We start from the raw sequence: 16,015 nt of genomic DNA, 5'->3' as shown, positions 1-16,015 counted from the left end.
TTGCCAAAGAACATAAAAACGTAAGAAATGTTATCCACACACTTCCTTTTATTCGGACACTGAAATAGTTTTATGTACAAATGTTCTGTGGTAGTTTTAAGTATTTCCTCTTTTTAAGCAGCATTTACCGCTCATGCATTTCTTGAGTCATCTTAAGATGCAAGACACTTTCGCAGTAGCAACTTCATACACTCCACAACACTGTTTAAAATAATAAAGTCCAGATGGAGTGACAGAGACAGTACAGCATTCTGTGCAGTGACTGGGATTATATTTCAAAAGTAATAAGAAAAGAAAAAAAAAAGAGTTGTTCAGCCATACCTCTCTTTTTTTCTTAATACTCTCCGTATGCACTTCACCTTCTATCAAAAAAAAAATTAGTACAATAAACAGAAAAGGCATCTGTAGGTTTTCCTATAAAAACAATGAACCTACACAAATAACAATCAATTATCATTAAATATTCCAAGAAAATATATCTTTGTTTTAAAAAGAATATATCATGAAGACATGTTTCTTCAATCCAAAATACCTTCGAAGTATAAATTCTTTCCAGTCCATCCCAGTCACTACGTATTGCAAAAAATTGCTTTTATCAGGACAATTTCAAACGGCTACCCCATTACAGTCAAAATGCATTCTTTCTCAACTACCAGCTACTAATCTTCATTTAAAAAAAAATAATCATTTTTGATCAGAATTTATTATCCTGATGAAATTAGGGAAAACACTTAGCTGAAATTTTGTTTCAAATACTTGGCAGCACAAAATACATAATTTAGTTGAATTAAAATTAAGAATACACTTATTTTCAATAGAAACTTTGAAATACAGGATAATGCCCTTATGTGTTTGATTCACCACAAAGCATCTTGCTAAATAGCCTTCCATTTACTTACTAAGACCCCAGCTTCACTCCCACATCAGAAGAAATGGATGAAAAAGTCCCTCTTCATCCAAACATAACTATAAAGCAATTAAAACAGGCTGGATCATATACTTACCACCCTACAGAACTGAAAACTTCAGCACCCTAACAGGCTTATTTTTTAATGTCAAAAGTTTAACCAGAACATGTGCTGTCTCCCAAATCCCAAGATTCCCCTCCCCCTTTCCCCCCCCAGCCATACTTCCATTCACCTGCTTGCCATGTCAGAGAAATTTATTAGAAAACAAAAAAGGCGGCAGCCAGACATGCTTAAACTGACCAGGGATATATCTCTCCATCAGCTACATCTTGTAAGTGTCTTAATTTCTCACAGAGACTTATATAACTTGTCAGTAAAACACACATTACAACAGTACTTCAGGTGCTATCAATCATAAGGTGCTCACTTTAGTGTGATCTAAATGCTTCTCTATGCACTTGTGGACAACAAAAATGGACAAAGGCCATTTTTCCAATGGTTTAATGCTGCATTTATGTGCCAAATTAATTGGATAATAGTATCTCTCAGCAACATACCTGAACTTTACTTTCATCAGAACCTTTGAAGTCAGAGCTTCAAAATTGCCAGAGATTCCACTCTGCTTCCTGGAAATTTAGGTGTTATCACTTCACTTTAAACTGAAAAAAACCCCAACAAACCCCAAACAAAAACAACAAAACAAACCCCTGTATCTAAAGATGGTTGCCAACTCTCAAAAATGCAACAAGAAAGTTCCATTTTGTAGGCAGCTTAAAAAAAAATTAAAAATAATAATAATAAAAAGCCAAGAAGTGAATATAGATCCTGCAACCTAGTGTTTCAATGATAATTGGTGATTTGATTACCTTCACAGGTTTACCTTGAACTCCAAACCCATTTATTATGCTGCACTGGAATCAAAGTACCTCATTTATTCCCATCTTATACATCAAAGGTTTGATTCACTTGAATACTCAGGTTTATACTATCAACTCAAAAAAGGCTTACAAGCTCGAACTATAGTCATAGGTTTTGATTTCCATTTCTCTGAATTTCTGATGGTCTTGAGAAGGTTGATTGTTCTGCACTTCAGTTCCAGTCTGTGAAATGGGAATCAGCTTCCTTCCCCATGTTTTTACTCTTTGGAATTGTTGGCTTCTCACAAGCTTTTACTCACAGTTAATAGAGAAAACACAAATGTCAGTGAAATAGGAATACTCTTTCACATTGCGGTGACCATTCCTCTGTGCTGCATAGTAGATAATGATTCGACTATTTCAAATAGTCAAGCAACAGTCACAATGGTGCACCAACACAGCTTTAGGTGGTTTATCTGAGTGCATGAAGCTGAGAAGTTTTGAAAGCCAGTGTATGGACAGTCATTATAAACTCAAGGAGGCAACACAGACTGTGCATGTCTGACACAGAATATTCAAAAAAATACAGTTGATCATGCTACAAAATCTAATTATATGATAAGTAAAAATCTGAATCAAACATGATTAACTTTTTATTTAAACAAAGATGTTTCTCAAAAACAGTCCTGTAGCAGCAACCAAAAAGGCATGTAAGTACAAAACAACCCAGAAGACAGATCAGGCATTCTTAAAGCAAAATTCTGAACTACATAGCTATCATTTTTATTTTATAAGACGGTACAGCTTACTGTAATTCTTCCTTACCAGTTTCCTCTGATAGGTGTAACATGTTCATCTCTGTAATGTCCATCTGTGCTTCCTGAAAATCTGGACAGCATAATCTCCATATATGACTATCCAATTATGTAGGGGTTTTATGTGCATGCATTGAGCTGTGTTTCAGTAATCTTTCTACAATCTAAATTCTTATTGGCTATCTATCTTTCCCTCTAAGGTATAGCTGCTCAGAAACAAAATGTGGCACACACCATTATAGTGCTTCAAAGTAGTTTGACTAAACTAGTACAGAGTTGCTGTTTCAAAATCTTCATTCATTCCTCATGCTGCTTATGACTCCTCTTCAAGAACAGCACAAAGTCCGCCTGACTGAACATACTATAATGGAATTACATGAATTTCAAACTTCAGAGTTTTCAGGTTACATATTTTAAAGTTAATCATATGAAAAACCTCACCCATAATATCAAACATGCATATGATTACATATGAAATGCACAAAGAAAGTAGTATTTAATATGGATTTACCATTTAGACAATGGAATTCTCTGGCCAGGCATTCTTAAAACATGGTTTACAAAAATGGTTAGAGAAAGATATAAACAAAAATGGAATTTAAGTTCCTTCTATAGTTCAATCATGAATGACATAACATAGCATAAAATCATCTCTTAAAGTGTTATATACTCCCTTTTGACAGTATTAGGAACAGCCTATCTTTAGGGTGTGTGTGTGGAGATTTCCTTGAAACTTGTTTGAAGTTCCTAAATTCTAAGGATATGTGGAGATACATTTTAGATGTTTTGGAAGAAAACAACATTTATACACATTTTTGAAAACACTTAAGCGTTTGAAGAAATTAACTGAAAACTTCTTAGATGCAACTTATGAAAGAGTCATGTATGCAACAGTGATATTTTGTTTGAAAAAATGCTGGTAAGTGGTAGAGCGAATTGCAAGTACACTGTGTCATTCACAGGTTCAAAAATTCAGCATTCTTCCCCTCACTGCACTTGTACTGTTCTGGAACAATCATGTTACTCAGACAGATTTCAAGGCCATCAGTGGAAAAACCTGGAAGTCCCTACACAGTGTAAACTACAACCTGGTAAACTGGGAAAAGAGGATTCCAATCCAGCAGTCTAATTCAATACAGACTGTGCAGCTTCCTTAATAAGTGACGCAGCTTTGTCCAGTTCTTGGTCTGTTTGTTCCACTGTTACCACTACTCGAATACTAGAAAAACAGAACATACAAAGTAAAATTTACTCCTTGGTTCACCTTCGGAATTTTTCTTGTACCAATTTTAACACATTAAGACCACTCTCTCTAGGGAAATTATTATGGATTCAAATTCAGCCAGAAACAACACATTTGTCTAAGCAGAAATGGTCAGATTACCTCTTTTTAACTACATCACACTACAGATATGTGATTATTGTATTTTTTACTTGCAGATCATGTGTAGATCATGGAAATGTGCCTGGTAGTTTTGATACACTTATTTCAAGGTATCAGGATCCTGTAACAGTCACTGACAATATACCTCAAAATGGACCATTTCCAAATATTTACAGGACCAACTATTCAAACCAGGCTATTGAACAAACCCCCATTTTCATTGCATGAAAAGAGACAGTCATATCCAATAAAATTAAATGATGTACTGACTTTCTACTAACCTAGGTGGAGGAAGACATTTTTCTTCTTTCTCCAGATAGCAGGCCTGAGTTAATGCAATACCACTATTCATGCACTACAAATAAAGAAGATACAGCAATTGTCAATCTGGGAACTTCTGATTGCAGTCTTTTGATAACCAAATACATATAACTAATTTCTATGAGTCTGGTGTCACAATAACTGTAAGTTCTTTCCTAAATGAAGGTTTATAAGTCTGTGAAAAATCATCTCTAAATTTAACACAGCATAAACACATGGAATTATGAACACATAAAATGTGTTAGGGTGTAGCTTCTTTAGCTTTCAGCTCCAAGTAATCAGACAAAAATGCTGTATTAACTAGGCTATTAAATCATATTTAAGCATGTTTTCAAGGCAATCAACTTCAGTTTTTTGCTGTGTAGTCTTGTTTACCTGCCACCTGAATTAGAAAACTTCCTCAACTACCTTCATCTCCTTCATGTGGGAGAAAGAGGGTACTGAAGATGAAAAAAATACTATATATAAAACATGATATTCTTCACTGAAAAAAGCAAGTTCATGTACTCAAAGAAACAAAATTACAGAAAACTAGACCTCAGATGGTTAAAACATTCCACCAGAACTCTTAAAATGATAGCCTTTATTCTCAGAAACATCATAAAAGTTTTCTAAGCAAAAGTTTTATATGCAAATTGAACTTGAGTTTTGAAGTACAAAGCAGGAAATAATTATTTTCTGAAATAAAAGGTCTAATTACATATTTTCATGCAGTGCTACAGACCTAAACATCTGCAGCATGAAATTTTCAGAAGATGGTCTCTAATATAGCATTATAATCAGTAAAGAAACTGAGTTTCTTGCAGCATCCCTGCAAGGCATTACAGCAAGTTACCCAACAAGCCTCTCTACCCATATGCACTTCATATGCATTGTTTACATTCAAATACAACAATATATTTTATTTTCTATGGGGACACTTACATAATCCACGACTCTTTTGAGTAACTTGACATCATTTTCCCGAGATCCATGGCTTTCTTCCAACTGTAAGTGCAATGCTGGGGAAAAAGTTTCTCCCACTACTTTTAAGCCAGAAATCCTAAAACAAACAAAAAGCCTTCAATGCATACCCTTCTTGAGCACATGTTGAAGTTCTAGGTAGTAAGTGTTCTAGGTAGTAGCTGGTGAGTGAGAAGAGAGAGATATTTCACTTCAGTAATACTGATGCAGGCAAAGCACATATGCGTTTCAGTTTGCAATAGGTAAAGACAACAAAGCTTATCAAGGGAACATCTTTACTAAGGAGTTTACTAAATGTAGCTTCAGCAAGTTTATGTAACAATAGTGACTACTTTTGCAAAAAGGATTAATGATTCAGAAATTTTTAAAGGATCCTGAGGCAGGAGAAATGTTAGTGTGAGGCTTGTATGTTGCTGATAAAAACACAGCTAGTTAAGTAAAGTCTCTGGAATCTATATTAAGAAAATAAATAATAGTAAGTCTTTTTACCCATTTCTGTCACAAATAGAAACAAGGTGGGATTTTCTTTTTTTTTTTTTTTTTCCCAAGATTTATGATTTTTAATTATTTCCTGTAAGAAAATATTTACAACATCGTTTGTCATTTAGTCAGAAGCTCCCCTAAAACTAGTTATATTACTAGAATTGTTCCCAAATCTGTACATAAGGACAGTTGATAACTGGGTTCCTAGAATCTGGCTGAATGACTGACGTTTGATTGTCATTGTCCTGATTCAGGACTGTGTTATTCCCCTCCAAAAAGCTGTATCCAATACCCAAGAAAGACCTCTGGTTTCCAGTGTTCACAGGTCCCATAAATGCATGTCTACCATCAGACGTGATTTTGATTTCCTGATTTTGATGAGCTTGCCTCACACTCATTTTAAGTATATACCCTGATTTTCAAGTAAGTTTTCTATTTTTACAAAGTTCAAGACTCAGTCAGCAGAAGAGATGTTAAATCCATAAATGCCAGAACTGGAGCCTGGAGGAGAGAAAACTGGCACTAGAGACACACTGAATCAATTATAACCTAGAAAAAAATAAAATCATACTTTAGCATGGAAAGCATCTTGCATTATTTCTGCAATGCTATTTCAATTCACAGTTCATTTCAGAAAGACAAATCAAACTGATTTTCTTCTTCAGGCACAAAACTGCAAATATTCTGGTGCTGTTCCCCTGCACTTGCAAATTAACCAAATACAACTCCTACACAAAAAGAAATATCTGGAAGAACTGATTTGAAGTAACAAAGGAACAAAACTAGCCTCCAGAACTCCAATGTTTCTTTTAAGGCTAGTTTTATATTAATAAATTAAATATGCCTTGGACTGTTTTCTGGCTGTGTGGTGAATGGGTTTGGAATGATTCACATCCATACTTCTAAAATGTGAGCCTTCGCATCAGGGTGCCCACATCCAAACTGAATAGTGTGAACAGCTCCTGGCTCACACCAACTCTTGAACTGTATCCAGGAGTCCTTTCAAAGAGCACTGTTTGGCCTGGGCCAAACCTATGCCACAGATCACTCCAATAATTTCAGAGAGCAGACAACTGAGATCCAGTGTCTAGGAATGCTTCCCAACATTAACATACCAGTACTGAAGTAGCCCTGGGGAGCATCTTCCTCATCCCAGCTACAAGGCTGGGCTGCAGAACTGTGTGGCAGTCCAAGCTCCTGGCAGTAGGAAACCCTGTGTAACCATGCTGCTTGGAACACCATAAACACTTGTCAGTTTTGCTAACAGAAATCTAGAACAAGGTCTCATTGAAAAAAAAAAACAAACCAAAAAACCAAGTTTCTCTGATAGCAAAAATCTTTAAATTAAATCCACTTTTCCTCAATAAAAACCTGCTTTATTGGAAAATTCTCAGCCAGGTGTAGGATACATAGTAAGTAATGAACTGCTGAAGGGGTACTTCTTGCTCTTGTCATGCTTTTTAAAAAGTCCACAAAATTATGTCTTCCCACAACAGTGCTTTTTCATTTCTACTTTCTGAGACTAGATATTTCTTAAATACACAACCGAAATCTACTTTATCTAAAGGTTGTTAAGAAAGTTAGGAAAATTCCCAATTTGTGTTAATTATCCCATTTCTTACTGCCTTTTCTTATGCTTTACAAACTGCCACAGACAATAAGAAATGATATCTGTACCATAAAGAACTGTAATCAAGCAGCAGTCATAGTTAGGCAAGGAAGATGAGTACACTTAACATCACAGCATTGAAGAAAGCTTTTCTGAAAGCTCTGCCTCCTCTTCAAACCATCACACGCTTTTTCTAGTGTGGTTTTATTAACAAAAACACACTGGACCCTGAAAATACTAATTCAAATCTTCCCTATAATATTGCTTTATGCAATTGTTAGGACAGTTTTTCTGTTACAGGGTTTCCCAGTTCCCTGGTATTGTTAAATCTTTCAAATTCTTTCCCAGTATGACCTAGAAGAACTTTTTTTTTTTTTTTTTTTTTTTTTGACACCTATATTACCACACCATTTTTCATAAGGCAAGAATACAAAATTCCTATTACAGACACTCAGGCATCTTGCCTACTTGTCGATTTGTGATTATACTAATCACTGAATTTAAGTGAAAAAAAGTTATCAGTCACAGCATAGAAAACTACCAGCCATGGCTTATTTGCTTCTGTTTTGCAGTGAATATTAACAAGTAAAAGGTTGATAATTTTTCCTTACATTCTTTCCCTGTATTTTAAGCATATTTGCAAAATGATACCTAGAAACAAGTTAGAGAAGGATGTTACAAATTTTCTCCTTTGAGCTCAATCAGAACATTTCATTACTGGAAAGAAAAGACACTAACAGTTTTTACGTTGCTCCAAAATTTTAAATTTCAAGCATAGAAGCATCTGGGTATTTTTGACCTGAAAGCCCATGCATTTTAAAACCATGTTGAAACACAACACCGCCAAAGGAAACAAGGATTAGTTATGGTAGGATTATTCCAAAGAAGTCAAATATAGCTAAAGTTCTAACATAAAATGCCAGCTAAGCAGGATATCGCTTATTTGAAGTAACGAGCAACTTACACTGAATAACTAAGTTACTAATGCCACAAAAAAAAACAGCTGGTACAATCAATCATGCATTACAGATTTTACATATGTTTAGACGTCATTCATTTCTGTAATATATAACAGAAAACTGTTGTAGAAAATTGTAACATACCAGCTAACATACCTATTAAACAGTTGTTGAAAAGTCATAGTAATTTCTATATCTTTTTAGTATCAAAACCTGACAGAAAAAAGCAATTACTCAATATAGACATATTTTAAGAGAGGATAGTAAATTTTAAACAGAATCCTTATTTTTCAGATAAATTCTAGCAATCTTCTATGTGCCCCCAGAACTATGGATACTTCTATTACTATTTAACAGTCTACTTTTATATGCAAGAACAATATTGTGTTAAAAGGTGACTGCAAGGTACACTGAGTTGTCTGAAAGAGTATCTGCTAAGCTATATCGAAAGTGCTTTTACTTGGACATTTTTTTTTTTCAAAATGGTTATCAACACTTCATGCCATTGAAAGCTATATCCCATTCTTCTGAAGACTTAAATGCGTAATGGCTTCCAATCATCCTCACTAGCGTGAAGATGTAATCTGATTTCATCTGTAAAGGGATTTTTAAAACTTGGACACTTGTTAGTAACATAACAGAGACAACTGGAAAAGGGTTATTTTCTTCCTTTAATATATATATATATATATATATATATATATATATATATAATTTAGTGTACATATCCCAGTCCAAGTATCTGTAAAACCAGAAAAAGATTTGGTCAAGGAGAGTTCTTAAAAAAGTTGGTATTATGAAGGCCTGGTCAAAATCAACAACAGCCAAAAAAAAAAAACCAACCCCAAAACAAAAAACCCCCAAAAACCAAACCAAACCAAACAACAAAATCCCACCAACAAAAAACCCAACCCAAAATAACACACTTACCCTTGTAAAGCTTTGTGAATTCGTTCACATTTAGTCCGGAGAGTCTGAAAAATATCTACACACATGAAAACAAGCCAAAAAACGAAACCAAACAAAAAAAAAAGAAAAAAAGAAAAAGCTTAGAGATCTCGTTTTTTACTTTATATTTCTGTAAGTCTAAGACGTCAAGAAAAAGCATTTGGAAGGAAAACTAAGAGACACATATCGACTGAAGTACTAAGTCTCTTCACAACTCTTCACATGTTTCCGAATCCCATGTCTGCCAGGAAATGACATGCCTTTAAGATGTGAGAAATGCGTACTTCCCTTTATCTCATTACTCCAGCTGCACTGGTTCATGATCATATGGAAAGGATGACACAAACACTTGGTAATGGGATTGAAATGCCAGGTCTAATTTACTTGTATCTATAAAAAATCTGCAGGCATGCCGTCTCTGGTCCTTTCACCAAGTCACTGCAGAATTATCAACAGGAAACTTTGACTCCTGGATCTGCAAACTTTGGTTCTGCTCCTTATTAAAGGTTGACCCATCACTACAGCTAACAGTCCTCTAACTTACTCTTTTTTCTTGCTTTTGTTTAATTCAGAGGATTACGCGTGGGCTACCCTGTAGATTTTGTGACAAATTAAGTACTGCATCTCTCTGCAGATGTGCTACAACCTGTCGATGCTAATGAAGGTGAATTATATGGAAATATATCGCCATTCATTTATCTTTAACCTTCCCTAACTTGGTTTGTCTTGAGGGAATTTGCTCTCAAAGAAGAAGAATATCACTAGTCTATAAAGCAGAATTATAATAGAATCATAGAAACATAGAATAGTTAGGGTTGGAAAGGACCTTAAGATCATCTAGTTCCAACCCCCCTGCCATGGGCAGGGACATATAACACTAAACCATATCACCCAAGGCCTCGTTCAACCTGGTCCTGAACACTGCAAGGGATGAAGCATTCACAACCTCCCTGGGCAACTTATTCCAGTGCCTCACCACCCTAACAGGAAAGAATTTCCTCCTTATATCCAATCTAAACTTCCCCTGTTTAAGTTTGAACCCGTTACCCCTTGTCCTATCACTACAGTCCCTAATGAAGAGTCCCTCCCCAGGATCCCTATAGGCCCCCTTCAGATACTGGAAGGCTGCTATGAGGTCTCCATGCAGCCTTCTCTTCTCCAGGCTGAACAGCCCCAACTTCCTCAGCCTATCTTCACACGGGAGATGCTCCAGACCTCTCATCATCCTCATGGCCCTCCTCTGGACTTGTTCCAACAGTTCCATGTCCTTTTTATGTTGAGGACACCAGAACTGTACACAATACTCCAAGTGAGGTCTCACCAGAGCAGAGTAGAGGGGCAGGATCACCTTCTTCGACCTGCTGGTCACGCTCCTTTTGATGCAGCCCAGGATACGGTTGGCTTTCTGGGCTGCAAGTGCACACTGCCAGCCCATGTTCATTTCTCATCAACCAACACCCCAAGTCCTTCCCCGCAGGGCTGCTCTGAATCTCTTCTCTGCCCAACCTGTAGCTGTGCCTGGGATTGCTCCGACCCAGGTGTAGGATCTTGCACTTGGCATGGTTAAACTTCATGAGGTTGGCATCAGCCCACCTCACAAGCGTGTCAAGGTCCCTCTGGATGGCATTCCTTCCCTCCAGGGTATCAACCGAACCACACTGCTTGGTGTCATCGGTAAACTTGCTGAGGGCGCACTCAATCCCACTGTCCATGTCAGCGACAAAGATGTTAAACAAGACCAGGCCCAACACCGATCCCTGTGGGATACCACTCGTTACTGGTCTCCACCTGGACATTGAGCCATTGACCACAACTCTTTGTGTGCGGCCATCCAGACAGTTCTTTATCCACCGAATGGTCCATCCATCAATTTGATGTCTCTCCAATTTAGAGACAAGGATGTTGTGTGGGACAGTGTCGAAGGCTTTACACAAGTCCAGGTAGATGACATCAACTGCTCTACCCCTGTCCATCAGTTCTGTAGCCCCATCATAGAAGGCCACCAAATTGGTCAGGCAGGATTTCCCCTTAGTGAAGCCATGCTGGCTGTCACTAAGCACCTTGTTTTTCATGTGCCTTAGCATGCCTTCCAGGAGAATCTGCTCCAATATTTTGCCAGGCACAGAGGTGAGACTGACTGGTCTGTACTACCTCGGGTCATCCATTTTCCCCTTCTTGAAAATGGGGGTTATATTTCCCTTTTTCCAGTCATCGGGATCTTCACCTGTCTGCCATGATTTCTCAAATATGATGGACAGTGGCTTAGCAACTTCATTTGCCAGCTCCTTCAGGACCTGCAGATGGATCTCATCAGGTCCCATGGACTTGTGCACGTTCACATTTTTAAGATGGTCTTGAACCAGATCCTCTCCTACTGTGGGCACAAGGTCTTCATTCTCACAGTCCCTGCGTCTGCCTTCCAAGACTTGGGTGGTGTGGTCAGAGCATTTGCCAGTGAAGACCGAGGCAAAGAAGTCATTCAGAACCTCAGCCTTCTCCAAATCCTGTGTAGCCAGTTCTCCTGAGAGCTTCCTGAGGGGGCCTGCGTTCTCCCTAGTCTGTTTTTTATTTGCTATGTACCTGTAGAATCCCTTCCTGTTATCCTTAATACCCCTAGCCAAGTTTAATTCTAACTGGGCCTTAGCTTTCCTAACCTGGTCCCTAGCTTCCCAGACAACATTCCTGTACTCTTCCCATGCCACCTGTCCTTGCTTCCACTTATTATAAGCCTCTTTTAGCCTCTTTTTTCATTTGAATTTTCCTCAGGAACTCCTTATCCATCCAAGCAGGTCTCCTGGCTCTCCTGCTGCACTTCCTTCTAGTTGGGATGCAACACTCCTGAGCTTGTAGCAGGTGATCCTTGAGTATCAACCAAGAGACTTGGGCCCCCCTGCCCTCTGGGGCTATATCCCATGGAACCTTACTAAGCAGGTTCATGAAGAGGCCACAGTCTGCTGTCTTGGAAGTCCAGGGCAGTGAGCTTGCTGCACACTCTTCTCACTGTCCTGAGGATCTCAAATTCGACCACCTCATGATCGCTGCATCCAAGGCTGCCCTGGAGCGTCACATTTTCAACGAGCCCTTCCCTGTCGGTGAGCACAAGGTCAAGCACGGCACCTCTATTACTTGAAGAAGGAAGTTGTCTTCTACACAATCGAGGAACCTCCTGGGTTGCTTGTGCCGGCCCGAACCGTCCTTCCAACAGATATCAGGGTGGCTGAAGTCACCCATGAGAACAAGGGCCTGCGAGTGTGAGGCTTTTCCTACCTGTCTATAGAATGCTTCATCCGCAGGTTCTCCTTGATCAGGTGGTCTGTAACAGATCCCCACGGTAATGTCTCCCATAGCTATATTCCCTTTAACCCTGACCCACAAACTCTCTGTGGACTGCTCACCTGTCCCCAGACAGAGTTCCATACTCTCCAGCCTATCCCTAACATAAAGGGCAACTCCCCCTCCCCGCCTGCCAGGCCTGTCTTTTCTAAAGAGCCTGTAACCTTCCATTCCAACACTCCAGTCATAGGAGCCATCCCACTGTGTTTCTGTGATGCCTGTTATATCATACCCCCGTAGACGTGCACACATCTCTAATTCCTCTCGTTTGTTCCCCATGCTACGGGCATTTGTATAGAGGCATCTGAGCCGAGCTCCAACTGAAGCCGGCTCATTGGCTGGAGCGGCTGGGATATCTCTCCATTGCTCCGAGCATTCATTATAGGTGCTGGCAACTGACTGGGTGTGTTGGAATGGAATGATGCCCCCCTCCCCCAACACATCTAGTTTAAAGCCTCCTTGACCAACCTGGCAAGCCTCCTACCAAAACTGCTCTTTCCCTTCTTTATCAGACCAGCTCCACCAGCCCCCAATAAACCTGGCCTACAAACTTGGGTCCTGTGTTCAAGGCACCCAAACCCCTGACTGTGACACCACCCTTTTAACGATTTATTAACCTGGTTAATCCTCCTAGCTTTTTTTAGGTCCTCACCTGTATCCTGGAGAATTGACGAAAAGACTATCTGAGCTCCAGAGCCCCTAACCACCTCACCCAGGGCTCTGTAGTCCTTCTTTATGCTCCCCAGGCTACTACTATCTATATCCCTCGCACCCACATGTATCACCAGAAGTGCGTAATAGTCCGTGGGACCTACCAGAGCAGCCTCTCTGCCACATCCCTGATCCATGCCCCTGGTAGGCAACACACCTCCCTTGAGACCCGGTCAGGCCGACAGACAAGTGCTTCTGTCCCTTTCAATGTAGAGTCCCCTACTACTATGACTTGCCGCCTTTTCCTGGCAGCACCAGTAATGTCCTATTTGCTTAGTGAAACCCATCTCTGTCCCTCCTAGCCCCAGATATCTTGCTCATTTTCAGCTAAAAGAAGATAAGGGCACTGAACACTGAAGAAAAGTAGGATGGGAAATTATATGAAGAAAAAATAAAAACCACGCATGTAAAATTAATCAGCTGGAAAAGAGAGAGAACTTAAAAGAATAAGAGGCTAAGGAATCAACCCAGGGAAAAATATGAGTTATTAATTATGACTGAAAGAAGACTGAAGAATAAGATTTTTCCTGAATTAAGTACCTGGATTATCTTCCATAATGTTCAGAGCCTCAATAGCAGCTGCAGCTAACAAAGGAGGTAGCGATGCAGAGAAGCAGTAGCCTTGACCAGACAATCGCTGAAGGAAGGGGAGGGGAGAGAGGAAGAGGAAAAAAGAATTTACTTTTTTTGTTTACATCAGTATAGATAATGCTTTAAAATTAAGGCTTGGCTTACCTGATGGTCAATAATAAAAGATCGTCCACAGCAAAATCCTCCAATAGAAGCCAGTGAATTTTCCATGTTTGCACTAATAAGATCTATATCATCGATCTGCCAGTTAAATCAAGAAGTTATTAATGATTACATCAGGGCTATAAGATAAATCTAGTAAAGGTGTATCTTGTCTCATATTATCATGAATACTAGAGACGATAATTTTAATATCACATATTAAAATAAAACTACATTTGAAATAATTTTAAGCAAACCAAAAGAACTTTAGAAATTGAAATTTATGAATCTGTAGATAATTTTAATAGGATCACTCTTTTCCAGGCATTTCAATGTGAAGTACACAAACAGAAAAAATATACAGATACGGCTGAGAATTCCTCAAAGCACTCAGTGTGACAATGCCGTTTAGGAATGTAAGTAGTCTCGCTGCAGTCAGTAGAAGTTAGAATGTGATTAAGACTGAGCATAAGCCTAGTTAAATCAGAGTTTGAACCTTACAGACATAACTGTCTTATTTCACTTGCTGGTTGCAAACATTTTTTGCCAGGCTCTGTAATGCACACTGAGGACCACTGTTACGCATCCCCACTTTGAGCAGACAAAACTGAAAGATTATGCTTGTAAATTCTTGTAAATTAATTTAACACGTAAGCCAATTAATCAGATAGTACTTGGCAAGCATCACAGCAATATTGTTTGTTTCCTTTTCTAAAGCTCTCTCTCTTTTCCACATTTGGTATTAAGATACTTAAAGTGAAAACAGTTGGAGATAGGGAAAGATGGAATGAATTCCTCAGAATTTGATATTTCACTTCCAAGCTGAACTCAAGACACTGTTAGAAGGTAGTGAGAGATGCTCCACGCTAAGACACTGGCAACCAGAAGAGCACTTCATCCTTCCACATCTCAGGTGGCTGTGGTAACCAATGACCACAAGGGTACTGTTTCGGATTTCCAAAGTACTCCTCAGCTGAATCAACACCATAAATGGTATGCTCTTGGAAAAATAGTCTAGCTTAATCTGTAGGTAAAGCATTGAAGCAGTGCCTTTGAAAGGACCGTTAAAAGCTTTATCACATTTTTTTCCCCACTGGAGTAAAGGGCAGTAGAGCAAAGTAGGCTGGCTATACACTGATATTCTTCTGACTTACTCCTAGTCCCCAAATATTTCTTTGTAGCATGACACTTTTACGTGTAAGTAGCTGGATAATACTGCAATCATCATCCCACTGAGTGTCCCAAAGAGAGATAAAATTACACACTGTAAAAATCCTTTAGTTATCTACCTCACAAAAGACAAAATTATTCCATGTAAGCAAGTGAAACAAAAGTGCAAAGACCTGAATGCTTTAAGACTGATAAAGAAAACTATGTTTAAATTTCTATCGTATGCTAGTAAACACTGTTAATGCATAGGCACAAGAAATCAATTGTGTAATTTGTTTCTGTACAAGTGTCTTGTTCATAATAAAACTCACAAAAAAGGCACTTACATTTATTCCAAAGTGTTCAGTAATTCCTCTTCCATGTTCTCCAAGGACTCCAAATGAAAGGCTTTCCTCCAAAAATATTCTAACTTTGTATTTATACTTCAATTTCACCTAAAACAGAGCAAGTGATATAAAATACAAGTCAAGCCAATCAGAATTCAGTAACAAAATTGGTGGGGGAGATAAGATAAAGACAGACAAGTACAGTATCCTGCAGACTGCAAAAATGTCAGCTCTAGAGTTGTATTCTGTCGTGAAGACACTTTAAAAGCCTTCAAAATTCTCCCAGAATGTAAGACCAGAGCAAATTTCATAAATGTTCCTATACCCTTTTTTTTTTTTTTTTTTTAAAGTAGGCTATCAAGTACTTTCAAGATGATCAAAGAATTATAGAATACTTTGGGTTGGAAAGGACCTTAAGATCATCTAGTTCCAACCCCCCTGCCATACCCAGGGACACCTCACACTAAAAACATGTCACCCACAGCTCTGCCCAACC

General features: G+C 38.5%; 1 protein-coding gene across 2 annotated transcripts in view; it reads right to left on the bottom strand.

Annotated features, from left to right (window-relative positions):
• Positions 1–2,400: 2,400 nt before the first annotated feature.
• SPTLC1 (serine palmitoyltransferase long chain base subunit 1) overlaps positions 2,401–16,015 on the bottom strand; it is a 37,938-nt gene continuing 24,323 nt past the window's right edge. For both annotated transcript variants that reach the window (XM_062609856.1, XM_062609857.1), the window contains exons 9-15: positions 15,520–15,627; positions 14,027–14,122; positions 13,832–13,928; positions 9,230–9,284; positions 5,210–5,327; positions 4,246–4,319; positions 2,401–3,799 (exon numbers count right to left, since the gene is read on the bottom strand). In XM_062609856.1, the coding sequence (XP_062465840.1) occupies positions 3,706–3,799; positions 4,246–4,319; positions 5,210–5,327; positions 9,230–9,284; positions 13,832–13,928; positions 14,027–14,122; positions 15,520–15,627 (642 nt within the window). In that variant the 3' untranslated portion in view covers positions 2,401–3,705. The remainder of the gene's footprint in view (positions 3,800–4,245; positions 4,320–5,209; positions 5,328–9,229; positions 9,285–13,831; positions 13,929–14,026; positions 14,123–15,519; positions 15,628–16,015) is intronic.

The sequence above is a fragment of the Pezoporus occidentalis genome, unplaced genomic scaffold, assembly GCF_034315485.1.
Source record: "Pezoporus occidentalis ecotype Australia unplaced genomic scaffold, CSIRO_AGI_Poc_V1 ctg141, whole genome shotgun sequence".
Lineage (NCBI taxonomy): Eukaryota > Metazoa > Chordata > Aves > Psittaciformes > Psittacidae > Pezoporus > Pezoporus occidentalis.
This window is presented reverse-complemented; position numbering and strand designations above follow the sequence as displayed.